General features: G+C 58.8%; 4 protein-coding genes across 4 annotated transcripts in view; 1 reads left to right on the forward strand and 3 right to left on the reverse strand.

Annotated features, from left to right (window-relative positions):
• CHCHD5 (coiled-coil-helix-coiled-coil-helix domain containing 5) overlaps window positions 1–375 on the reverse strand; it is a 16,608-nt gene extending 16,233 nt beyond the window's left edge. The window contains exon 1 of the mRNA XM_051771846.1: window positions 312–375. Within this exon, the coding sequence (XP_051627806.1) occupies window positions 312–313 (2 nt within the window). The 5' untranslated portion in view covers window positions 314–375. The remainder of the gene's footprint in view (window positions 1–311) is intronic.
• Window positions 332–17,465, forward strand: ATP13A1 (ATPase 13A1). The gene is made up of 26 exons (XM_051771840.1): window positions 332–757; window positions 1,249–1,338; window positions 1,645–1,835; window positions 2,246–2,318; window positions 3,253–3,408; window positions 3,488–3,557; window positions 4,321–4,427; window positions 5,110–5,239; window positions 5,863–5,918; window positions 6,053–6,179; window positions 6,765–6,902; window positions 7,319–7,439; window positions 7,831–7,988; window positions 8,641–8,816; window positions 9,426–9,536; window positions 9,975–10,100; window positions 10,424–10,532; window positions 11,022–11,221; window positions 11,730–11,826; window positions 12,173–12,354; window positions 12,641–12,755; window positions 13,313–13,509; window positions 14,016–14,158; window positions 14,794–14,905; window positions 15,531–15,674; window positions 16,451–17,465. Exons 1-26 carry the CDS (start codon window positions 350–352, stop codon window positions 16,559–16,561), a joined length of 3,648 nt encoding a protein of 1,215 aa, XP_051627800.1. The 5' UTR covers window positions 332–349; the 3' UTR covers window positions 16,562–17,465.
• MVB12A (multivesicular body subunit 12A) lies at window positions 17,111–19,614 on the reverse strand. The gene is made up of 9 exons (XM_051771847.1): window positions 19,487–19,614; window positions 19,302–19,400; window positions 18,879–18,975; window positions 18,655–18,778; window positions 18,453–18,566; window positions 17,842–17,921; window positions 17,547–17,611; window positions 17,356–17,406; window positions 17,111–17,250 (listed from the first exon to the last, which is right to left on the reverse strand). Exons 1-9 carry the CDS (start codon window positions 19,565–19,567, stop codon window positions 17,191–17,193), a joined length of 771 nt encoding a protein of 256 aa, XP_051627807.1. The 5' UTR covers window positions 19,568–19,614; the 3' UTR covers window positions 17,111–17,190.
• Window positions 19,615–19,747: 133 nt separating this feature from the next.
• On the reverse strand, window positions 19,748–23,750 carry DSN1 (DSN1 component of MIS12 kinetochore complex). Its single transcript, XM_051771841.1, has 11 exons — window positions 23,601–23,750; window positions 23,472–23,517; window positions 22,744–23,055; window positions 22,204–22,277; window positions 21,908–21,980; window positions 21,392–21,479; window positions 21,030–21,089; window positions 20,645–20,716; window positions 20,404–20,545; window positions 20,224–20,311; window positions 19,748–20,054 (listed from the first exon to the last, which is right to left on the reverse strand). Exons 1-11 carry the CDS (start codon window positions 23,718–23,720, stop codon window positions 19,981–19,983), a joined length of 1,149 nt encoding a protein of 382 aa, XP_051627801.1. The 5' UTR covers window positions 23,721–23,750; the 3' UTR covers window positions 19,748–19,980.
• Between the last annotated feature and the right edge of the window lie 90 nt (window positions 23,751–23,840).

Raw genomic sequence — 23,840 nt, forward strand, 5'->3', positions numbered from 1 at the left:
GGACACCGGGAGTCCCGATGGTCCCGTTAACACCGAGGGGGGACACGGGGATTCCTTTAACACCGGGGGGGGGGTCCCGGGAGGGTCCTGTTAACACCGGGGGGCACACGGGGTGTCCCGGTGGTCCCGTTAACACCGGAGGGGGACACGGGGATTCCGTTAACACCGGGGGGGTCCCGGGAGGGTCCTGTTAACATCGGAGGTACACGGGGGGTCCCGGTGATCCCGTTAGCACCGAGGGGTCCCGTTAAGCCGGGGGGCACACGCTGAAGGGACCCTTCCCGCCCCGGCCCCGCCGCCCCTTCACTCACATGACGACACCGCCTCCGCCCGCACTTCTCCAGTGCGCATGCGCCGCCGCCGCGCTTCCGCCAGCACCGCTCCCCGCGCACGCGCGGGCGGAAGCCCGGGGGCGGGGGCTCGGAAGCGGAAGAGACGAGCCGAGGGCGGAGGGAAAATGGCGGCGGCCGCGGCGGCCCCTCAGGACGAGCTGGTCTCGTCGGTGACGCTCTACCGGCGGCGGCCGCGCCTCCTCCGCGCCACCGTCCTGCCCTTCGCCGCCGGGCTCTACCCGGCGTGGCTGTGGCTGTGGGGGCCGCGGCTGTGGGGGGCGCAGGGGGAGCAGGAGGAGGAGGAGCGGGGGGGGCCCCCCGAGGCGGCGCTGCTGGCGCTCGGCGCCATCGCGGCGCTGCAGCTGCTCACGGCGCTGGCGGGGCTCTGGTCTGTGCACGCGCAGTGCGCGCTCACCTGCGTCAGGGTGAGCGAGGGGGAGAGGGGGGGCTGGGGGGCTGAGGGGAAAAGGGGGGGTTTGGGGTGCGAGGGGCCTGAGGGGGCGAATTTGGGGGGATTGGGGGAGTTTGGGGTCTGAGGGGGACTTTGGGGTATTTGGGACTGGGGGAGTTTGGGGTTTGAGGAGGATTTGGGGGAAGATTTGGGACTGAGGATATGTGGGGTTTGAGAGGGATTTTGGGGGGATTTGGAGTCTGAGGGGAGTTTTGGGGGGGGATTTGGGACTGACGATATGTGAGGTTTGGGAGGGATTTTGGGGGGGATTTGGGATCCGAGAGGCAAAAGCATTAAATCCCTTTAGGGTGCCCCTTTCCCTGTTTGTGTCCCTGAACCCCTTCCCTCGGTGCCCAGGCGGGAATTTCGGGATTGGAAGTGTTCTCTTTGGGATGTGTGTGATCCCAACCAGCGCTCCCGGACAAACCTCGGGATGGGAATTCCCTTTTTCCCCCCCCCTTCCAGGAGCCGTGTCCCAAAAAAGCCACCTTGGCCAAAGTGGTGCCGACCCCCAACAACGGCTCCGTGGAGCTGGTGCCGCTGCACCGGGATCAGGTGAGAGGATCCGCAGGGATCGGGAATTCCGGGAGTTCCGGGAGCTGCCGCCGGCTCGGGATTCCTCTCAGTCCCGTTAATTAGCAAAAATTGCAGTTTTAATCACGTTAATTAGCAAAAAATCGGCTGGGATGGGTCCGACTGGAGGGGGGTGTTTCCACCAGCAGGACCAGGTTGGGATTTTGGGAATGAATCTGGGAATTCTGCCCTCTTGGAGGTGAATCATCCCCGGGGGTGGAGGTTTGTGTGGGATGATTTTGTACCTGGATAATGTTCCATTATTTTATCCTTTCCCCCCTTTCCCAGGGTGAGGACGGGGAGGAGGCTCTTTCCTTTGAATTCCAGAAGATCAAGTATTCCTACGAAACCAACGGGAAGAGGCAGTTCCTGCCTGTGGCCTTCCCGGTGGAATATCCCCTCAGCTACTACCAGAATTCCAGAGGCTACCAGGAGGACAAGGAAATCCGGGCAGCAGAGAAGAAATATGGCACCAATAAGTGAGTTTTCCAGGGGGGTTTTTTTGGGGGAGCCAAAATATCCCCGTTTGGCAGGAAAAACTGGGATCAAACCGGAGTTTTAGTCCTGGAGCTGGAATTTTAGTCATTCCCAGGGTTCCCTTCAGATTCCTTTTAGGACAGAGAACGGCTGGATTTGAGGAATAAGGTTGGGAAGAGAAATAAATAAGGATTGGGGAGAGGAAGGAATAACGTTGGGAATGTAGATTGGGAAGGGGAAGAAACAGGATTGGGAAGAAAAAGGAATAAAACTGGGAAGAGGAAGGAATTGACTCAGAGTAATTAAAAACCAGGAGATTTTCCTCTGGAAGTGGTTTTTTTGGGATGGCATTTTGCTGAAATCTTGGAATGCTCAGGGAAACAAGGATGGATTTCCTGGATTTCCTTCCCAGGGCTGAGATGGTGGTGCCAGAATTCTTGGAATTGTTCAAGGAAAGAGCCACAGCTCCCTTCTTCGTCTTCCAGGTAAAGTGTGGAGACAGAAAGGGGGGGAAATTCCCTATTTCTGCTAAAAAAACAGGAGCATTTATGGATTGAAAGCCAGGAATGAGCTGGGAAGATTCCAGGAATCAGGAATATCTGCTGGATTAGGCCTTGATATGGATTTATTCCTGGGAGTGACCCTTTTGTCCTGGGGTTTTTCCAGCTTTCTGGAATTCTTTAAACAAGATGATTCCTTAAAATTCCCATTTCAAGTCCCTAGAAATTCCTGGAATTTAAGGAATCCTGGCATGGATTGGGACAAACAATTCCTGACCCTTCAGGTGTTTCTGGGAGGGAGATTTCTTGCCTTTCCAACTTCCCAGAGTGAAACAGTGAAATTATCCTGAACAAACAGCAATAATTCTTGGAATTTAAGGAACTCTGGCCTGGATTGGGATCATTCCTGTCCCCACAGATGATTCCTAAAATTTAAGGAATTCTGGGATGGGTTTGGGACAAACAGTTCCTGACCCCTTGGGTGTTTCTGGGAAGGAGATTTCCCTCATGAAATACTGAAATTATCCTGGATAAGCAAAGATAAATCCTGGATTTTAAGGAATTCTGGGCTGGATTGGGATCACTCCTGTCCCTCCAGGTGTTCTGGGTGGGACTGTGGTGTGGGGGTCACTCCTGACCCCCCGGCTGTTTGTGGGAGGGAGATTCCCTGCCTTTCCAGTTTCCCCCAGTGAAACCCAGGAATTATCCCAACTAAGCCAAGCTGAATCCCAGAATTTAAGGAATCCTGGGCTGTTCCAGGTGTTCTGGGTGGGGCTGTGGTGTGGGGACAGTTCCTGACCCCCGGGTGTTTGTGGGAGGGAGGTTCCCTGCCTTTCCAGTTTCCCCCGGTGAAACACTTGAATGATCCCGAATGAGCCAAGCTGAATCCCAGATTTTAAGGAATCCTGGGCTGTTCCAGGTGTTCTGCGTGGGGCTGTGGTGCCTGGACGAGTACTGGTACTACAGTGTCTTCACCCTGTCCATGCTCGTGGCCTTCGAGGCCTCGCTGGTGCAGCAGCAGCTGCGGAACATGTCGGAGATCCGCAAGATGGGCAACAAGCCCTACATGATCCAGGTGAATCCGGGAATGTGGGGGATTTCCCTCCTGGTCCCCCGTTTCTGTGGCTAAAACACCCCTTTTTGGGGCGTTGCAGGTGTACAGGAACCGCAAGTGGCGCCCGATCTCCAGCGACGAGATCATCCCGGGGGACATCCTGTCCATCGGTACCGGGGCTCATTCCCAGGAATCCGGGGCATTCCCGGCCTTCCCGGGGGCTGGGATGGGTTGGGTCGGGGTAAAACATCCCACGGGTGCCTCTGGGGGATTTTAATTCCCATTTCCAGGGCGGGATCTCCTGGAGTCTTGGGTTAAATTCCCTTTTCCGAGGAGCCAGGAGGGAAATCCTTGGGCTGGAATCTCTTAATTCCCATTTCCAAAGGATTTTTAATTGGTTTTAATTAATTTTTCAAATGATTTTTAAGTTGATTTTTGAATTGATTTTAATTGGTTTTCAACTGATTTTTAAGTCGATTTTTCAGTTGATTTTAATTGATTTTCAATTGACTTTAATTGATTTTCAGTTTATTTTTAATTGTTTCTTGTTGATTTTCAGTTGATTTTTCATTAATTTTAATTCATTTTTAATTGATTTTTAATTAATTTTAATTCCTTTTGAATTAATTTTTAATTGACTTTAACTGATTTTTGATTTATTTTTCATTGATTTTAGCTGATTTTTAGTTGCTTTTAATCGATTTTAATTTATTTTAATTGATTTCTCATTGATTGTAACTGGTTTTCGAATGATTTTTCATTGATTTTAGTTGCTTTTTAATTGATTTTTAATTGCTTTTGAATTGATTTTTCCTTGATTTTCGTTGCTTTTCCATGGATTTTCCCCTGGGATTTTCCCCCGAGGTGGCAGACGGTCCCAGGGAGGGCTCTTTTCCGTTATTTTTGGGGCTGATTTGGGTGTTTTTGGGCCAGGCCGTTCCCCCCAGGACAATCTGGTGCCCTGTGATGTTCTGCTGCTGCGGGGCCGCTGCATCGTGGACGAGGCAATGCTGACCGGGGAGTCCGTGCCCCAGATGAAGGTGGGATGGGGATGGGGATGGGACAGGGCAGGGAGAACCCTCAGGAGCTGGGGAGAACCCTCAGGAGCTGGGGAGAACCCTCAGGAACTGGGGAGAACCCACAGGAATTGGGGAGAACCCACAGGAATCAGGGAAAAGAATCAAAATTTATCAGATAAAATGGTCAAAAATCAGGGAAAACCCCTCGTTTTTCCTGCTTTTTGTGCCAGTGGGAGACTTAAGAAGTATGGAATTTATTTTTATTATTATTGTTATTATTATTGTTGTTATTATTCCATGGAATTCCTTGGGAAGAGGAAGCCCCCCAGCCCTGCCCTCCCTGGCGCGATCCCGTCCCCTTCCCGGATCCCGTTCCCTTCCCGTGCCCCCCCCAGCATCCAGCCCTGGGCATTCCCTGTTTCCCTGGGCTCATCCCAGGGCCCATTCCCTGTTTCCCTGGGCTCATCCCAGGGCCCATTCCCATTTCCCTGGGCTCATCCCAGGGCCCATTCCCTGTTTGTTCCCTGGGCTCATCCCAGGGCCCATTCCCTGTTTCCCTGGGCTCATCCCAGGGCCCATTCCCTGTTTCCCTGGGCTCATCCCAGGGCCCATTCCCTGTTTGTTCCCTGGGCTCATCCCAGGGCCCATTCCCGTTTCCCTGGGCTCATCCCAGGGCCCATTCCCTGTGTGTTCCCTGTTCCAGGAGCCGGTGGAGGACCTGAGCCCGGAGCACGTGCTGGACATGGAGGGCGACTCCCGGCTCCACGTCATCTTCGGGGGCACGCGGGTGGTGCAGCACATCCCGCCCCAAAAGGCCTCCTCGGGGCTCAAACGTGCGTCCCCGGCCCCATTCCCGCTGGGAATGCCGGCAATTCCCGCGGGATCCGCTGGGATTGGGGGGGCGGGCTGCTGGCACTAATTAACGGCCTGGTTAATGAGCGGGGGGAGCTAAATGAGCCCCTGGGGGGTGATGGGGGGGGAGCTCCGGGTGCTCCCGGGCTGGAGGGACCCTGGAGTGACCCTGGAGGGATTCACTCCGGGCTGGAATGACCCTGGGGGGATTCACTCTGGGCTGGAATGACCCTGGAGTGACCCTGGGGGGATTCACTCCGGGCTGGAATGACCCTGGGGGGATTCACTCCAGGCTGGAATGACCCTGGGGGGATTCACTCCAGGCTGGAATGACCCTGGGGGGATTCACTCCAGGCTGGAATGACCCTGGGGGGATTCACCCCAGACTGGAATGACCCTGGGGGGATTCACTCCGGGCTGGAATGACCCTGGAGTGACCCTGGGGGGATTCACTCCGGATTGGAGTGACCCTGGGGGGATTCACTCCGGATTGGAGTGACCCTGGGGGGATTCACTCTGGGCTGGAATGACCCTGGGGGGATTCACTCCGGGCTGGAGTCACCCTGGGGGGATTCACTCCGGGTTTCCTGCCCCCTTCCCGCAGCCGTGGATAACGGATGCGTCGCCTACGCCCTGAGGACGGGATTCAACACCTCCCAGGTGAGCTGGGAACGGGAATTCCGGGTCCGGCTGGGAGAGGAACTGGTTTGGAGTGAGGTTGGGAAGAGGAAGGGTTTTTAAGGAATTCTGTGGGATCCCTTCGAAGCCCTGGCACTGAAGGCTCTCGTTCCCAGGGAAAGCTGCTCCGGACGATCCTGTTTGGAGTGAAGAGGGTGACGGCCAATAACCTGGAGACCTTCATCTTCATCCTCTTCCTCCTCGTCTTCGCCATCGCCGCCGCTGCCTACGTCTGGATCGAGGGTGGGAATGCACTGGGAATGTGCTGGGAATGTGCAGGGAATGCACAGGGAATGTGCTGGGAAGGCTCCCCAAGGGCTTGGGATTGTCCCCCGTCCTGGTGGAATTCCCAAAGGGTCAGGGAAGGTGTGGGGGGGGCTTGTCCTGAGGGTTTGGGAAGGAGGAGTCCCGGAGTTTGTGGGAAGGACAAATCCCAAAGTTTGTGGGAAGGACAAATCCCAAAGTTTGTGGGAAGGACAAATGACATTCCCAAAGTTTTTAGGAAGGACAGGACAGGGACTTTTCCCAGAGTTTTCAGGAAGGACAGGCGCCTTCTCCCGGAGTTTTTGGGAAGGGCGGGTGCCAATCCCAGGGAATTACTCCTGGATCCACCTTCTCTGGAGCTCCACCTCAGGAGCCCACCCTGGATCTCGGGATCCTTCCCGGGCGGGATCCGCTCCCTGTTCCCCTGGGATGTGGAGCCGATCCAATCCCATCCCGAGCCGATCTGATCCCATCCCGAGCGGATCCAATCCCATTCCAAGCGGATCCCATCCCATCCCGATCGGATCCAATCCCATTCCCAGCTGATCCATCCCCATCCCGCAGGCACGAAGGATCCGCGGCGGAACCACTACCGGCTGTTCCTGGAGTGTGCCCTGATCCTGACGTCCGTGGTGCCCCCGGAGCTGCCCATCGAGCTCTCCCTGGCCGTGAACACCTCCCTCATCGCCCTGGCCAAGCTCTGTGAGTCCCCACTCCCAACATTCCCACCCCAGCATTCCAGGATTGTGCTCCAGGCACAGGCTGGGAGAGCTGGGAACGTTCCCCTGGAGCAGGGAACACCTCCCTCATCGCCCTGGCCAAGCTCTGTGAGTCCCCACTCCCAACATTCCCACCCCAGCATTCCAGGATTGTGCTCCGGGGACAGGCTGGGAGAGCTGGGAATGTTCCCCTGGAGCAGGGAGGGATCCAGGGAGAGCTTCCAGCACATTCCAGGGGCTCCAGGAGAGCGGGAGAGGGGCTTGGGAGAAGGGCTGGGACACAGGGAATGGCTTCCCCCTGGAAAAGGGGGATTGAGGTGGATTTTGGGAAGGAGTCCTTGGCTGGGAGGGCGGGGAGGGAATGGATTCCCACCCAAATTCCCTGTTTTCCCTCTCCAGACGTTTACTGCACGGAGCCTTTCCGGATCCCCTTCGCTGGGAAAGTCCAAGTTTGTTGCTTCGACAAAACCGGGACCTTGACCAGCGACCACCTGGTGGTGCGGGGGGTGGCCGGGCTCAGGTGGGTCCTGGGAGCCCCCATTCCCGGATTTCCACGCGGGAATTCCTCGGGAACGTCCCTGGGGATTTGGGGAGCGGGGATCTGCTGGGAATTCCCGGGGATTCTGAGGCTGCCGAGCTCTTCCCTGCGGCCCATCCCGCCCTTCCCGTCCCGCTGCCAGAATTCCCAGCGCTTGGAGCCTCCCAGATCCTTTGGATCTGCCCTTTGATGTGCCAATTCCCCGAGTTTCCTTGGTAGAACCGGCCAAAATCCCGGGATCTGGCCCGAATTCCCACTGAACCAGCCCCACTGTCCCATGGCCTTCGCTCCCCACTGGGTGGGAGCGGGAATTCCGAGCCGGGAATGGTTCCAGGGTGTCCCAGAGCGGGTCTGTTGCCCCGTTATTCCGTAGGGACGGGAAGGAGGTGACTCCCGTGTCCGACATTCCCGTGGAGACCCACCGGGCCATCGCCACCTGCCACTCCCTGGTGCAGCTGGAGGACGGGACGCTGGTGGGAGACCCTCTGGAGAAGGCCATGCTCCTGGCCGTGGACTGGACCCTGACCAAAGGTAAACCCAATTCCAGGGAAATCCGAGCCCGGGGGGGCTGGGATGGGCTGGCTGGGAAGGGACCTTAAGGATCGTCCCCATCCAAGGGCAGGGACACATCCCATGGCCTGAATTCCACCCCAATCCCACTGAATCCCCCTGAATTCCACCTGAATTCCCCCCAAATTCCCCTGAATTCCATCTGAATTGTCCTGGATTCTGCCTGAATTCCGCCCGAATTCCCCTGAATCCCCTCTGAATTCCACTGGAAGTATCCTGAATTCCCCTGAATTCCACCTGGATTCCACCCAAATTCCCCTGAATTCCATCTGAATTCCACCTGAATTGTCCTGAGTCCCACCTGAATTCCCCCCAAACTGCCCTGAATTCCACATGAATTATCCTGAATTCCCCCCAAAGTGTCTTGAATTCCACGTGAATTACCCCGAGTTCCACCTGAATTCCCCCAATTTCCTCTGAATTCCAGAATTATCCTGAATTTTGCTCAAATTCCCCCCAAACTCCCCCAGATCCCTCCCTCCTTCCCCCCGGGGTGGGACCTTTTATTTTTGCCTGGGGTTTTTTTTTTTTATAATTCCCTTTTTTTTTCCTCCCCCCCCCTCCACAAAAAAAAAAAACCCCTTTCAGGATTTCCCGATCTCTTTGTTTCCAGATGAGAAAGTTTTCCCAAGGAGTCTAAAAACTCCGGGGATGAAAATTCACCAGCGCTTTCATTTCTCCAGTGCCCTGAAGCGGATGTCGGTCCTGGCCTCCTACGAGCGCGGCCCCGGCGCCCAGCTCGCCTTCGTCGCCGCCGTCAAGGGCGCGCCCGAGACCCTGCGGCCCATGGTGAGGCATTCCCGGGAAAAACACGCGGAATTCCACCCCCACCGGGGCGGGGGGGGGGCGAGGGAGGGGGCGGGAGAGGAGGTGGAGTCGGAATTCCTGAGGGATGGAGGGTTGGGTGGGAAGGGAGGGACAGGGGGGGTGGGAACAGAGGGTTTGGGGTGGGCGGGGGATCATCCCGGAGTTTGTGGGATGGGCAGGGGATCATCCCAGAGTCTGTGGGATGGGCAGGGGGTCATCCCAGAGTTTGTGGGATGGGCAGGGATTCATCCCAGAGTTTGTGGGATGGGCAGGGATTCATCCCAGAGTTTGTGGGATGGGCAGGGATTCATCCCAGAGTTTGTGGGATGGGCAGGGATTCATCCCAGAGTTTGTGGGAAGGAAAGGATGGGGACTTGTCCCAAATTTTGTGGGAAGGGCGAGTGACTAATCCCAGAGTTTTTGGGAAGGACGGGATGAGGGACTTGTCCCAGAGTTTGTGGGAAGGACAGGTGACAATCCCAGAGTCTCTTTTCTCCTGTTTTCCCCCCTTTTTCCACAAAAAGCTCAAATCTGCTCCTGGATTCCCTCGGAAACTCCCTGAATCCCGTGTTTTTCCCTCCTTTTTCCCAGTTATCCCAGTGTCCCAGCAACTACCACTCCGTGCACCGGGAGATCTCCCACGAGGGCGCTCGGGTCCTGGCCCTGGGCTACAAGGAGCTGGGACACCTCACCCACCAGCAGGTACCTGGATCCTTCCCAGCCTTCACATCCAGGGAAATGGGGTTGCTGGGAGCAGGGCTGGGAAGAGAGGGACTTTTTTTGGGGATGTGGGCACCCAAATCTGCTGATAAAATCGGGATTTTCTGGGAAAACCTCCCCCCAGCTGTGAGTTTTGGGGTGTTGTGGATCCGTGTTCCCTGTGGGATTCCTGGTTTCCTGCTCATGAAGCAGGATCAGGTCTTTCCTTGGAACACCTGGAGAGGTTTGGCATGGAATTCCTTGGCCTGGTTTTAATTGGGAATGAGGAGCTTCTTGTGCCAAAAAAAGCCTTTTTTGAGCAGCTGGAGCCATTCCAGGGGTTCTCTGGCGTTCCCAGGGGGTCGTTTAACTTCAGGGAATCACCTGTTGGAAAAGCCAGGTGCTGTTCCCAGGTGTTCCAAACGGTTCTTCCCTTGGCAGGTGCGGGAGATGAAGAGGGAAACCTTGGAATGTGACCTGAGGTTTGTGGGATTCATCGTGGTCTCGTGTCCCCTCAAAGCCGACTCCAAATCCGTCATCAGGGAGATCCAGAACGCTTCCCACCACGTGAGGACGGGCAGAATTCCAGGGAAAAGGGGGCTGGTCGGGTGGGAAAAGCCCTGGGAGGTCGTGGAGCCCAACCATTCCATGGGCACCACTGAACCTGTCCCAGGTGCCACTTCCAGGGGATTGGGAGCCCCTGGAGTGAGGGAAAAGGGGGAAAAGAGGGAAATGCTGTGGATGTGGGGTTGGTTTTGGGGTGGGATAATGGGACAAGGCCCTTCCCTGGGGGGCTGCACCTCGGGGGGGTTGGGACCTGCACCCGCTCCAGGCAGGAATTTTGTTGGTGCCTCTGGAATTCCCAGAATTCCCTCTGCCCTGTCCCTCAGGTGGTGATGATCACGGGGGACAACCCCCTGACCGCCTGCCACGTGGCCAGGGAGCTGCACTTCCTGCAGAAGGAAAAGACCCTCATCCTGCAGCCTCCGGCTTCCAAAGGTGCCTGGAACGGGATTTGGGATGGGCCGGGGGGAAGGGGCCGAAATGGCTCCAAAACAGGGTCAAAATAACTCCAAAATCTGGCCAAAATATCTCCAAAATAGGGTCAGAATAACTCCAAAATCAGGCTCAAAGTAACTCCAAAATCAGGCCAAAATATCTTCAATATAAGGCCAAACTAATTCCGAAGTGAGCCCCAAATATCTCCAAAATAAAGCCCAAATAACACCAAAATAGGGGCAAAACCCACAGAAAACCCCACAGTAAAAAACCCCGAACGCACCAGAATAAGCCCAAAAACCCACCAAAAGCCCCCAAAATAAGACCCAAAAAAACCACAAAAACCCACCCAAAAAAAAAAGACCCAACCCCACCCAATCAACCCCCAAACAACCCGGAATTCCCGCTTTTCCCAGCGCTGGGGCCTGGGAGGGGCCGGGGCGCTCCCGCCGCTCCGGCTGATCCCAAGGCTGCTCCCTGTTCCCGCAGGCTCCCCGTGGCAGTGGGAATCGCGGGACGGGGCCGTGGTGCTCCCGGCGTTCCCGGAATGCCAGCGGGAGCTGACGGAGCCCTTCGACCTGTGCGTGACCGGGGAGGGCCTGGAGCACCTCCGGAGCGGGAACCGGGAGCGGCTGCTCCGGCTCATCCCGCACATCCGCGTCTTCGCCAGGGTCGTGCCCAAGCAGAAGGTGAGGGGGGTGGGAGGGGTTATCCCGGGGAATTCCCAGCGTTTGGGGCTGTGGATGGAAAAGCAGGGTGTCCCCGTTGTGATCCTGGAGAGTCCTGAGCCCATTCCAGCTCGGAATTCCCAAAATCTGGAGTCTGTGAGGGAGGCTCAGGGTGTCCCTGTTGTTGTCCTAAAGAGCCCTGAGCCCGTTCCAGCTCTGAATTCCCAAAATCCAGAGCTTTTGGAGTATGGGGATGAGGCTCAGGGTGTCCCTGTTGTTGTCCTAAAGAACCCTGAGCCCGTTCCAGCTCTGAATTCCCAAAATCCAGAGCTTTTGGAGTATAGGGATGATGCTCAGGGTGTCCCTGCTGTCACCCTGAACAATCCTGAGCCCGTTCCAGCTCTGAATTCCCAAACTTTGGAGCTTTTAGGAGCCTGGGTGTGAGGCTCCGGATGTCCCACGTGATCCTAAAGATCCCTGAGCCCCTTTCCAGCTCTGAATTCCCAACGTTTGGGCCTTTTCCCACCAGGAATTCGTGATCACCACCCTGAAGAGCCTCGGCTTCTCCACCCTCATGTGCGGGGACGGCACCAACGACGTGGGGGCCCTGAAACACGCGGATGTGGGTGAGAATTCCCGGGATTGCCCCAGACTCCCGGGGTTTTCCAGAGTGCCAGGGCTGGGAATCCACAGGAATTCAGATACAGAGGGATTTCTCTGCTCCTGGAATCGCACGCCAGCAGGAATCGGCTCCAAACGCTTTTTGTAGGAGGATTCTCCTGGGTTTTTTCCCTGAATTCCCTGATTCTCCCTACTTTTTTGTCCCTAAAATCCCTCCCCAGTTCCCTCATTCCCCCTACTTTTCCTCCCTGAAATCCCTCCTCAATTCCCTGCTCCAGTTGCAGCCACCGACCGTGTGGAAAACCCAAGGGATTTACGGCCCTTTTTTCCCTGTTTTCCCCCCTTTTCCAGGAGTGGCCCTGCTGGCAAACGCTCCCGAGAGGATTCCTGAGCGGAAGAAGCGACCCCGAGACGGCCCCGGGGACGGGAGAGCCGGAATTCCGGCGGCAGGAGTCGGGAATGTGAGGCCCACGTCCCGGGGAGCCAAGCACAGGGTCCTGTCCCAGCGGGAGGAGCAGCTGGCCATCCACAGGGTATGATTCCAGGGGGGTTATCCAGGCTTTTGAGTCCTCCTCTGGCACTCCTGGAGCTGGGATGTGATCCCAGCCATAAGTACAGGGAAAACAGGGAGCAGATCGTGGAATTCTGCTTGGGAGGCACCTTAAAACTCCTCAGCCCAGGCAGAGCCCAGACTGCCTCCCTTTTCCCCGTGGATTTGGGTGGGAAAGGAGCAGCTTTTCCCTCCATTCCCCCATCCATGGAGCAGGGACGGCACGGGACCGTTCTGGGAATTCACATCCCGCTTTTCCTGCCCCTCAGGAGCGGCTCAGCCAAGTGCTGAAGGACCTGGAGGAGGAACGAGCTCCGGTGGTGAAACTGGGAGACGCCAGCATTGCCGCCCCCTTCACCTCCAAACTCTCCTCCATCCAGTGCAGTGAGTGCCGGGAACGGCCAGGAATAACCCGGGAATGAGCCGGGAGAGAGGGCTGGGATGGGGAGAAACAGCCCCAGCTCCAGGCTGGGAATATCCCAGGGGAGAGGGTTGGGATGGGGAGAAACAGCCCCAGATCCAAGGCTTTGCCGCCATTTTGTGTGGGAATCCAGGCCTTTCCCACTTTGTGTGGGAATCCAGGCCTTTCCCATTTTATGTGGGAATCCAAGCCTTTCCCATTTTGTGTGGGAATCCAGGCCTTCCCCCCTATTTTGTGTGGGAATCTAGGCCTTCGCCGCCATTTTGTGTGGGAACCTGAGGCTTTCCCGCCATTTTGTGTGGGAATCCAGGCCTTCCCCGCCATTTTGTGTGGGAATCCAGGCCTTCCCCGCCATTTTGTGTGGGAATCCAGGCCTTCCCCGCCATTTTCCATGGACCAACCCCCACGTGGGACTTCTGGGCCGGGCCTGAATCCCCTCAGGCCCCCCCTTTAGGGCAGGACCGAGCCCCGAGCCCCGTTTCCCTCGTGTTTATCCCCGTTTTTCCCTGTTTTTCCCCAGTCTGCCACGTGATCAAGCAGGGCCGCTGCACGCTGGTGACGACGCTGCAGATGTTCAAGATCCTGGCGCTGAACGCCCTCATCCTGGCCTACAGCCAGAGCGTCCTCTACCTCGAGGGCGTCAAGTTCAGCGACTTCCAGGCCACGCTCCAGGGGCTGCTCCTGGCCGGCTGCTTCCTCTTCATTTCCCGCTCCAAGGTGAGCGCCGGGAATTCCGCGGGAATTCCGCTCGGCCCGTGCCCGTCCCGCCAGAACTGAAGGAAAAGGGGCCTTTCTCCCCCAGAACATCCCGTTTTTTGTGGTAGATTCCCAGTCCCTGATCCTACAGGGGTGGGAATTAGCGTTCCCTTGGATTTGGGATGCTCCCGAGGCCCAGTCCTTGCCTGGGGAAGCCCCCTGTGATCCCGACTGGTGGGAAAGGGCAGTGTAGGAAAAAATGGTTCCACTGAGGCTGTTCCTTGAAATCATGGAATTAGGGAATCCTGGAATGGTTTGGGCAGGAAGGGACCTTAAATCCCAGCCCGTGCTGCCTCCAGGGGCACATTCCATGGGCCAGGTTGCCCCCAACCTTGGGATTGTGCTCCCGAGGGGGAATTCCTGCAGCCACAGTGGAATTCCTGCAGCCCACGGACACCACTGGGATCTGGAGCCTTCCCAAGGCATCCCAGCCCACCCCGCTCCCTGTTTTTTCCCCCCATTCCCAGCCTTTGAAGACCCTTTCCAAGGAGAGGCCCCTTCCCAACATCTTCAACCTGTACACGGTGCTGACGGTGCTGCTGCAGTTCCTGGTGCACTTCCTGAGCCTCGTCTTCCTGTACCGGGGGGCCCAGGCCCGGAGCGAGCCCAGGTGAGCCCCCATTCCCAAAAAACCCCGGTCATCCCCAATTCCTGCTGCGAATTCCAGGCCCGGAGCGAGCCCAGGTGAGCCCCCATTCCCAAAAAACCCCGGTCATCCCCAATTCCTGCCGGGAATTCCAGGCCTGGAGCGAGCCCAGGTGAGCCCCCATTCCCAAAAAACCCCGGTCATCCCCAATTCCTGCCGGGAATTCCAGGCCCGGAGCGAGCCCAGGTGAGCCCCCATTCCCAAAAAACCCCAGTCATCCCCAATTCCTGCTGGGAATTCCAGGCCCGGAGCGAGCCCAGGTGAGCCCCCATTCCCAAAAAACCCCAGTCATCCCCAATTCCTGCTGGGCAGGAGCGGGGAGAGAGGGAGCAGTGGGAATGTGCTGCGGGTCTGGGAATGTTCCCCTGGAGAAGGATCCAGGGAGAGCTTCCAGCACATTCCAGGGGCTCCAGGAGAGCTGGAGAGGGACTCGGGACAAGGGATGGAGGGACGGGACACAGGGAATTCTGACCCTGGTGCTTCCCTGTTCCTCCAACACCTGCTGGGGACAACCTGCTTTGTTCCCCAGGAAAAGTGGGACCAGGGGGATTCCAGAGGTCATTCCTCATCCGCATTCCTGGGGTGTTTTCCCGCTGCAGGGAGGAGGAATTCGTGGATCTGAGCAAGGAATTCGAGCCGAGCCTGGTGAACAGCACCGTGTACATCCTGTCCATGGCCATGCAGATGGTCACCTTCGCCATCAACTACAAGGTGCCCGGAGATCCAGGGAACATCCCTCGGGATCAGCCCCCGGGATCCGCCATCCCACCCCATTCCCTGCTCAGGAATCCCAAAATCCCTGAAATCCTCAGCCCAGCCCTCCTTGAGCTCCCTTGGGAACCTTTTCCAGTGTCCCATTCCCCCCATTCCCTCCCATTCCCCCCATTCCTTCCCATTCCCTCCCATTCCCCCCATTCCTTCCCATTCCCTCCATTCCCCCCATTCCCTCCCATTCCCTCCATTCCCCCCATTCCCTCCCATTCCCTCCCATTCCCTCCATTCCCCCCATTCCCCCCATTCCCTCCCATTCCCTCCATTCACCCCATTCCCTCCCATTCCCTCCATTCCCCCCATTCCCCCCCATTCCCCCCATTCCTTCTCATCCCCCCCCCATTCCCCCCATTCCCTCCCATTCCCCCCATTCCCTCCCATTCCCTCCATTCCCCCCATTCCCCCCCCATTCCCCCCATTCCTTCTCATCCCCCCCCATTCCCCCCATTCCCTCCCATTCCCTCCATTCCCCCCATTCCCTCTATTCCCTCCCATTCCCCCCATTCCCTCTCATCCCTCCCAGTCCCTCCCAGTGCCCCATCCCAAGCCATTCCCTGTCTCCCAGGGCCATCCCTTCATGGAGAGTCTCCAGGAGAACAAGCCCCTGCTCTGGAGCATCGTCCTGTCGGGAATGGCCATCGTGGGGCTCCTCTCGGGCTCCTCCCCGGAGTTCAACGAGCAGTTCGGGCTCGTGGAGATCCCCACCGAGGTAACCCCGGAATTCCGGGGCCGTTCCCGAGGGAAAACGGCCCCCGGAGGGATTTGGATCGGGAATGGTGGTGGCGTTGGAAGGGATGGGACACGACGGGATCCCGGGGGAAAGGGAGGGGGTTTGGGAGCATCCCGTGGGATTTGGGCAGTTTGGGGAATTCCTGGGAAAGGGAATTTTCGGGAATTCCTGGGAAAGGGGGAATCGAAGGGGTGGTTCATCCAGGTGCCATCCCAGGGGTTGTGGAGAGGTGGGAATTTCATGGGATTCCACAGGACCGAGGGCAGGGGCTGCACCGGGATCAGGGGCAATTCCAAGCCCAAATCCAGGCTGGGAAGAGGGTGGATGGAGAAGGAGCCCCAGGAAGGAGGATCTGGGGGTGTTGTGGGTGAAAATCCTGGAATGGTTTGGGTGGGAAGGGACCTGGAAGCTCATCCCAGTCCCTGGGCAGGGACACCTCCCATGGCCAGGTGGATCTGGAGGGTCTGCCCATGGAATGGGGCAGGATGGGCTGGGCTCTGGGGTCCCTTCCCATCCCAGGATTCCAGGGGGTGTTTCCCCTCTCCCTTCCCATCCCAGGATTCCAGAGGGTGTTTCTCCCCTCCCCCAGGATTCCAGAGGGTGTTTCCCTCTCCCTTCCCATCCCAGGATTCCAGGGGGTGTTTCCCCACTCCCCCAGGATTCCAGGGGGTGTTTCCCCTCTCCCCCAGGATTCCAGGGGGTGTTTCCCCTCTCTCTTCCCTCCCATCCCATCCCGAATTCCGCTCTCTCCGCAGTTCAAGCTCGTGATCTCCCAGGTCCTCCTGGCCGACTTCCTGCTCGCCTTGTCTGTGGATCGGATCCTGCAGTTCCTGCTGGGGAGCTCCAAGCTCCAAGTGCCTTCCTGAGGGGAATTCCCGACTCCAGAGCCGTGTCCTGCCCTCCCATCCCCGGCGTTCCCGGCGCGGGTTTTCCGCCCCCAAATCCACCTCTGGGAAAGGAAACGGCCGCAGCTTGGAGGTGGTTTGTTCTTTTTTCCAGGACGTGCTGGGAAATTTCTTTGGGGGGGGGGATGTGGGGGAAGTTTTCAAGGAAAATCCTCGAATTTTGATGGAAGATCCACAAATTTTCAAGGAAATACCTTAAATTTTCATGGAAAAAAAAATCCTCAAATTTTCAAGGAGATCCCCTCAAATTTAAAGGAAAACCCTCAAATCTCCAGGAAACATTTGGGGAATTTGGGAACTAAAAACTCAAATCGAGGTGTTTTGAAAAGTGTTTGGGGCTGGAAAATTCCATGGAAAACCTGGGAATAAATGAGCCCCGAAGCGAGGTGGGAAAGGACATCCCAAAATCCTGGGAACACCCTGGAAAAGGTGATCTGGGGGCTAAAAGTCTGGGATAAACCCTCCCCAGGTGCCGCCCTGTGTTCCCAATCCATGCCAGGAATCCTTGGATAGGTAGAGAAACACGTTTATTTCCTCCTGGAGCAGCTCCAAGGCTCTGGAATTCCCTTTGGAATGTCACCTGGAAGGGCTCAGGTGCCCGGGGGCAGCCGAGCCGCCGCCGTCCTTTCCACCACAAATCCATAATTGTACTGGGAACACGGGAAAAAAGGGGAGTGAGAACCCTTGGGAATGCACCCAGTGTTCCCAGCACTCCCCCAGCATTCCCAGTATTCCCAGAATTCCAGGGGTGTCACCTCCTGCTCGATGTCAGCGAGGGATTTCACCGTCAGGTCAGCCAGAATTGGCTAAAAAAAGGGGGGGAAATGTTCATTAATGGGATTAAAAGAGGGGAAATATTAATTAATTAGGGGCTGATTATTAATTAGGGGTAATTGATTATTAATTGGGGGGTAATTAATGAAATGAGGGCTGGAGGGACACTCACAGCGGGGCCAGAGCTGAGCTTGGGCTCGAATTTGGGGTGGAGGGCGAAGGGAACTCCGTCCATGGCTGGGAAAAGAGAGGGAAAAGAACCTTTCCAAATTCCCAAAACACACAATTCATGGAAAAGAGGAGGGAAGGGGACACTTGGCATCGAGAGTGACGTCCAAATTCCAGGAAAAAAATTCCAGGAAAAATCCCAGCCTTCCCCAGGCACAGGGAGGGAGCTGGGAGCCAATTCCCAGGCTCCTCTTTAAGGGATCGTTCCTTAATCCCGGAATTCCGAGGAAAAGCTGTACCTGAGAGGCCGTAGATCCCGGAGGGGTCGGGCAGGGATTCGGGATGGGAGCGGCCTTTGGTGCTGGATGGAGGGGGGGGCCTGGGGGTTTGATGAGAGTCATTAATTAGGGTCATTAATTAGGTAATTAATTGCTCGGGAAGGAGCTCCAACCCTTGGGAATGGACACTGGGATTGATTCCCAGTCCTGGGATGGGGCAGGTGGGGACACCTGGGGGGGTTGGAACTGGGATGTACTGGGAGTGACTGGGTCTGGAACTGGGATGTACTGGGAGTAACTGGGTCTGGAACTGGGATGTACTGGGAGTAACTGGGTCTGGAACTGGGATGTACTGGGAGTAACTGGGGATGGAATTGGGATGTACTGGGAGTAACTGGGGATGGAATTGGGATGTACTGGGAGTAACTGGGGGACTGGAATTGGGGGTCCCTGAGGGTGGTACCTGGGAGGCTGTACTGGGGTCTGTGAGGGGGTCCCTGTGGCTGTACCTGTGGGTCCATGAGGGGGTCCCTGGGGGTCCCCGTGGCTGTATATGGGGGTTCCTGTGGCCATACCTGGGGGCTGTACTGGGGGTCCCTGTGGCTGTACTGGGGGGGTCCCCATGGCCGTACCTGGGGGGCTGCAGCGAGAGCTGCTCCATCCCGGTGCTGAGTGGCCTCGGGCCGGGGCTGGGCCGGGGCCCCACCGGCCCCTTCTTGCACCAAATGGCGAAACCCCCCATTTCCCTGGAAAACAATCCCCCGAATTCCCGCGTTGGGGAGGGCGGGACACCAGGGAAAGGGGGGTCGGGGGCTGCGGGACCCCCCCCCGTACCCGATTTTGGTGTAGAGGGGCAGGACTTTGCCCTTGGAGCTGAGCTGCAGCTCCAGCACCGCCGCGGCCCCGCTCGGCTGCTCCAGCTTCACCAGGAGCCTTTTCCTCCGGGAAACGCCGGTTCCTGAGGGGGAAAACGGGACACAGCACCGGGAGGGCACCGGGGGGGGGGGGGGCACAGGGGAAAAGCCCCCGGGTGGGGTCACTCTCGGGGGGGCACTTACGGGGTTCAGGGAACTCGGGGGCGCGGGTGTAGCCGGGGGGCTGCGGGCTCCGCTCGCTCAGCACCAGCACGTCCGTCACCACCGGGCACGGCGGGGGCTGGGGGGCACCGGGATGGGCACCGGGAACCGGGATGGGCACCGGGATCCGGGACCCACTCCGGGAAATCGGGACCGGGCACCAGGAACGGGGACGGACCCCTGGCCCCAAACCTTCCCCTCTGGTCCCGCTCCCGATCCCTCCCCCGGGAGCCGCCAGGACGAGACGGGACCTCGGTTTTGGACCGGGAACCGACCCCTCCGTCACCCCCGGTCCTGATGCCGGGACCCGATCCCTCCTCCCCACCCCGATCCCGATCCCGATTCCTCCCCCGGGACCCACCGGGACGGGACCCCGGCACGGACCGTGCCCGGTGCCCCCGTTACCTGCGCTGCCGCGGGGCGCACACACAGGTACCACCCTCCGCCGCGGTGCCCGAAGCCTTTGCCCACCACGGCGGGCGCGCCCTCCGCCGTCACCGTGATCTGCGGGCACGGGGCGCGTCACCGGCACCGCATCGGCACCGGGACGGGCTCCGTGCGGCCGCCGTGCCCTCCCCGTGCCCCCGTACCGCGGTCCAGCCCGGCGGGGCGGCCTCGGGCCCGGCGGCCCAGCCCACCCCGGTGAGCGGCGACGGAGCCGCCGCCGCCATCGCGCCCCGTCCGCACCGGAGCCGCGGGGACCCGCCCACCGCCACCGGCGGGCTGCGATTGGCTGAGGGCGATGAGCGACTTCGGCGATTGGGCGAGGGTTATGATTGACACGCGAGCCGCCCAATGAGCAGCGAGCGATCCACAAACGCGGAAGCGCGGGACTCGAAACAGCGGGAACAACCGCGGACCCCAAAGTTTATTACCAGGGTTACACAAACTTTATTACCGGGGACCCCCAACTTTATTACCGGAGTCCCCCAACTTTATTAACGGGGCCCCCCAACTTTATTACCGGAGTCCCCCAACTTTATTACCGGGGACCTCCAACTTTATTACCGGGGCCCCCCAACTTTATTACCAGGGTTACACAACTTTATTACCGGGGCCCCCACAGCGTGCCCCCCGCGGTCCCTCAGCCCTCCGGCGGCGGGGCAGCCAGGAGCCTGCACAGCGGGGAGTTCTCCAGCTGCCGGAAGGTCCTGGAGCCTGGACAGGGTGGGAAAGCTCCGTTAGTCCCCGTTACCCCCCCAAAGCTCCGTTAGTCCCCGTTACCCCCCCAAAGCTCCGTTAGTCCCCGTTACCCCCCCAAAGCTCCGTTAGTCCCCGTTACCCCCCCGTTCCCGGCCTCCCCGCCCGCCCCGGGGGTCCCTCTTACCGAGGCGCTCCGAGAGGCCCCGCAGGCAGCGCCGGCTCTCCTCGCTGAAGGCCGTCAGGAGCGTCCCTGCCTGGCACAGCTCGTCCAGCTGCGGAAACACCGCCGGCACCGGCCCCCGGGTGAGCCCAAAGGGACCCAAACCCGCGCGGTTTCGCCCCAGAAAAGCAGGGCCGGACTCACCGCGAGCTCCACGGAGCGCAGCACGGGGCCCTGGTCCCGGAGCAGGTGGGAGTAGTCGGGTTTGGAGCCCAGCACGGCGCTCTGGGAGCTGGGCAGGGCCGGGGCGGGCCCGGCGGGGTTGGCCCGGAGGGTCTCCAGGAGCCTGTGGGACCCCCGGGGGTGGGATGAGTGAAAAGGGCCCAAAATGACCCAAAATGGCCCAGATCGGGGGGTTGGTGTCCGGGGGGGCAGCCCCCCTCACCTGGCGGCCTCCTGGGCTCTGTCCTGGTGCTGCTGCAGGAGCTGGTCCCAGGCCTGGCGCTCGGCAGAGAACCTGCAGGGGACAGGGAGGAATGGGGGGGACAGGGGTGACCAGGTGTGTCCAGGTGTGCACCAGGTGTGTGTCCAGGTGTGCCCTCTGCATCCAGGTGTGCCCCAGGTGTGCCCAGGTGTGTGCCCAGGTGTGTCCAGGTGTGCCCTCTGCACTCCAGGTGTGTCCCAGGTGTTCCTTTGCACTCCAGGTGTGTCCCAGGTGTTCCTTTGCACTCCAGGTGTGTCTTGGCTGGTTCCCTCTACGCTCCCAAGAAAACACCCCTGGAATCCCCCTGGGAATAAATGCCCCCCTCTGTGGGGCAGGTGTGCCTTACCTGGCCATGTGCTGCTTCACCTGGGCCACGGGTTCATCCAGAGCCGAGTCCAGGGGATTCCTGAAGCACAGGGAGAGAGTTGGCTCCATGTCAGGGGGACACAACTCCCACCCCTGGCCCTGCTCGGCCTGTGCCAGGGCTGGGGGAACCTTTAATGAAGGGGTTTTCCCCAAAATCCGACCTGCCCCTGCCCCCAGGACGAGCCCTCACCCCTCGGGATCCTCCCTGCCCCCAGGACGAGCCCTCACTCCTCGGGATCCTCCCTGCCCCCAGGACGAGCCCTCACCCCTCGGGATCCTCCCTGCCCCCAGGACGAGCCCTCACCCCTCGGGATCCTCCCTGCCCCCAGGACGAGCCCTCACCCCTCAGGATCCTCCACACAGTCCCGGAGGGTCCCGTCCTGGTTCAGCCTCTGCACCAACCGCTCCAGCTCCGCCGACAGCGCCTGCACTGCGGGGAAACCAGGGAAGAACCGGGATCAAACCCCACTCTGGAAAACCGGGACAGCCAGAACCCCCCAGGCCCTGCCCTGAGCGGGAAACCAGGGAAGAACCGGGATCAAACTCCGCTCTGGAAAACCAGGACAGCCAGAACCCCCCAGGCCCTGCCCTGAGCCTCCCCAGAAGCCACTCCAAGCTCCTGATTCCATTGGTTTTAAGGAATTAAGGAAGGAATAACCAAACCCCCGAGGTCACCGCCTGTCTCGGCGCCTCCGTTCGTGGCTCCGTTTCCTGCTCTTGAAAAAACTTAATTCCCAAATTTTCGGGGCGCCCACCCCTTCCAGGAGTCAGATAATCCTAACTGTGAGGGGATCCCAGGGAAGAATCCCTGGTTTTGAGTCTGCAGTGACCCTTTCTGATGCAACAGTCCCGGCTCACCCTTGGCAGCAAAAGCCTCAGGGCTGAATCCCTTCCTCTGCCTCAGGACCTGCTCGAGCTTCTGGGCAGTAAACTGGGGAAAAAAGGGAGAAAACAGGTTTTATCCAAGGAAAATAGGGAAGGTCAGCTTTTATCCCCATCTCCCAACAAAGGGAAGTCAGCTTTTATCCCCGTTTATAACGAAGTTTGTGGGAGGAGAAAGGAATCCCCCCTGTTTGAGGAGCCAGTGATGTGAACCCAACGTGCATTTGGGGAGAAAAAGGGAAAATAAATCACTAAAAAAAAAAAACAAACACCTGGAAACAGGAGAGGATGAGCATGGAGAGACGCTCGCTCTCAGGCAGGTCCAGGCTGATGGATTTGCTTAGCTCTGAAAAATCAGAATAAAGTTGGTTAGGAATAATTAAATTCACAGAAAAGGGTTGGGATGAGCTCAGAAGTTCCCAAAAGCTGTTGTTGGACAGGAATGAGGGGTGAAGGATATGGAAGGAGCAGGGGAAAGGGAGCAAAATGGGAGAAAGAGAGGGAGAAAAGGGAGACAGAGAAAGGGAGAAAAAAGGGGAGAAGAAAGGGAGAAAAATGGGAAAAAGAAAAGGAGAAAATGAGGAAAAAGAAAGGAAGAAAAAGGGGGAAAAGAAAGAGGAAAAGTCACATTTAAGGATCAGGACTTGGGGAATAAAAAGGCAGGAGCTGCAAAATCCTCCTGAACAGAAGCTTCAGTGCAGCATCTCAGACCCTCAGATCCCTGGGCCTCCCAGGCCACTTCCCAGGGGGCTACAGGCAGGTTTTAATTTGGGGTAACCCAGTGAGGCCCTGAGGAGGCCGTGGGCACACACCAGTGATGTCCTGGTGCACGGGGGGCAGGGATTTGCGGCGCTTGCTGCCCTTGAGGCTGGAGCGGCGCCAGGAGCGACGTTTGCCCTGGGGGGTGGCGACCAGGGGGGACAAACTGAAGGAATTCAGGCTCTGCTCCTGCTCAGGGCTCCTCCCCTTCTTCCGGGGGCTGCTCCTGAGGGGGCTCAGCCTCAGCCCGGGGGTGCCCAGGGGTCTCTTCCTGGCGGATGCTCCGGGGGTTCCGCGGTGCTTGGGGCCAGCAGGTGGTTTCAGGAAGGGCTCAGCACCCGCCTTCTTCGCTCCAGGCTCGGGATCTGAGGGGAAAAGAGGCAAAATCAGCACATTAGAGGGGTAGAAAGTGACTGGGGATGCTGGTGGGGGCCCTTCCTACTTGGGATTTCCAGGGTTCTATGAGATAGGAAAGGGTTTTCCCAAGGAGTCCAGAGGGCGGAACGTGTTCTTTGGGCTTTTATTTTTAACTGGGAGGGGCAGGAGAGTGAGGGGGGATGAGGGGACCGTGGGGAGGGGACGGGGTGAGGGGGATGAGGGAACAGGGGTGAGGGGGGATGAGGGAACAACAGTGAAGGGGATGAGGGCAATAGCACTGAGGGGCCCCGGGGGGGGTCCCCACTTCGCAGCCCCCTACATCATCCAACCACCCCGTCCCCGCACTCCCACCCCGGGCCCCGAGCCGGCGCCCCCTCCTTTCCCCCTCCTCTGACCCCGTTACCTGCCGCGGCCCCTCCGGGCTCTGGGCGGGCTCCGCCGGGGCAGCGCTGAGGGGAAAAACCGTTACGGGGCTGGAAACGCGGCCGCCCCGCGGCTCCCCCCGGCCGGGCCGAGCCCCTGCAGCGCTCACCTCCCCGTCCGGCCCGCCCGGGGCCCACGGGGACGGAGGGGCGGCCAGGCCGGGTCCCGCCGCTGCCTCCGGCGGCTCCGCCATGATGGGAACGCGCCGCCCGCCCTCAGCCCCGCGCATGCGCGGAGCGCGCCCGGCGCCGGCTGCCCTCACCCGCGGCGCCTGCGCGGAGACCGATTGGCGCCGCCCGCTCTCTGCGGCGCGTGCGCGGAGCCCGCTTCGAACTTCCCGCCTTTTCCC

This window comes from Manacus candei, unplaced genomic scaffold, assembly GCF_025592945.1.
Source record: "Manacus candei isolate 608988 ecotype Guabito, Panama unplaced genomic scaffold, ASM2559294v1 h1tg000145l, whole genome shotgun sequence".
NCBI classification, from domain to species: Eukaryota; Metazoa; Chordata; class Aves; order Passeriformes; family Pipridae; genus Manacus; species Manacus candei.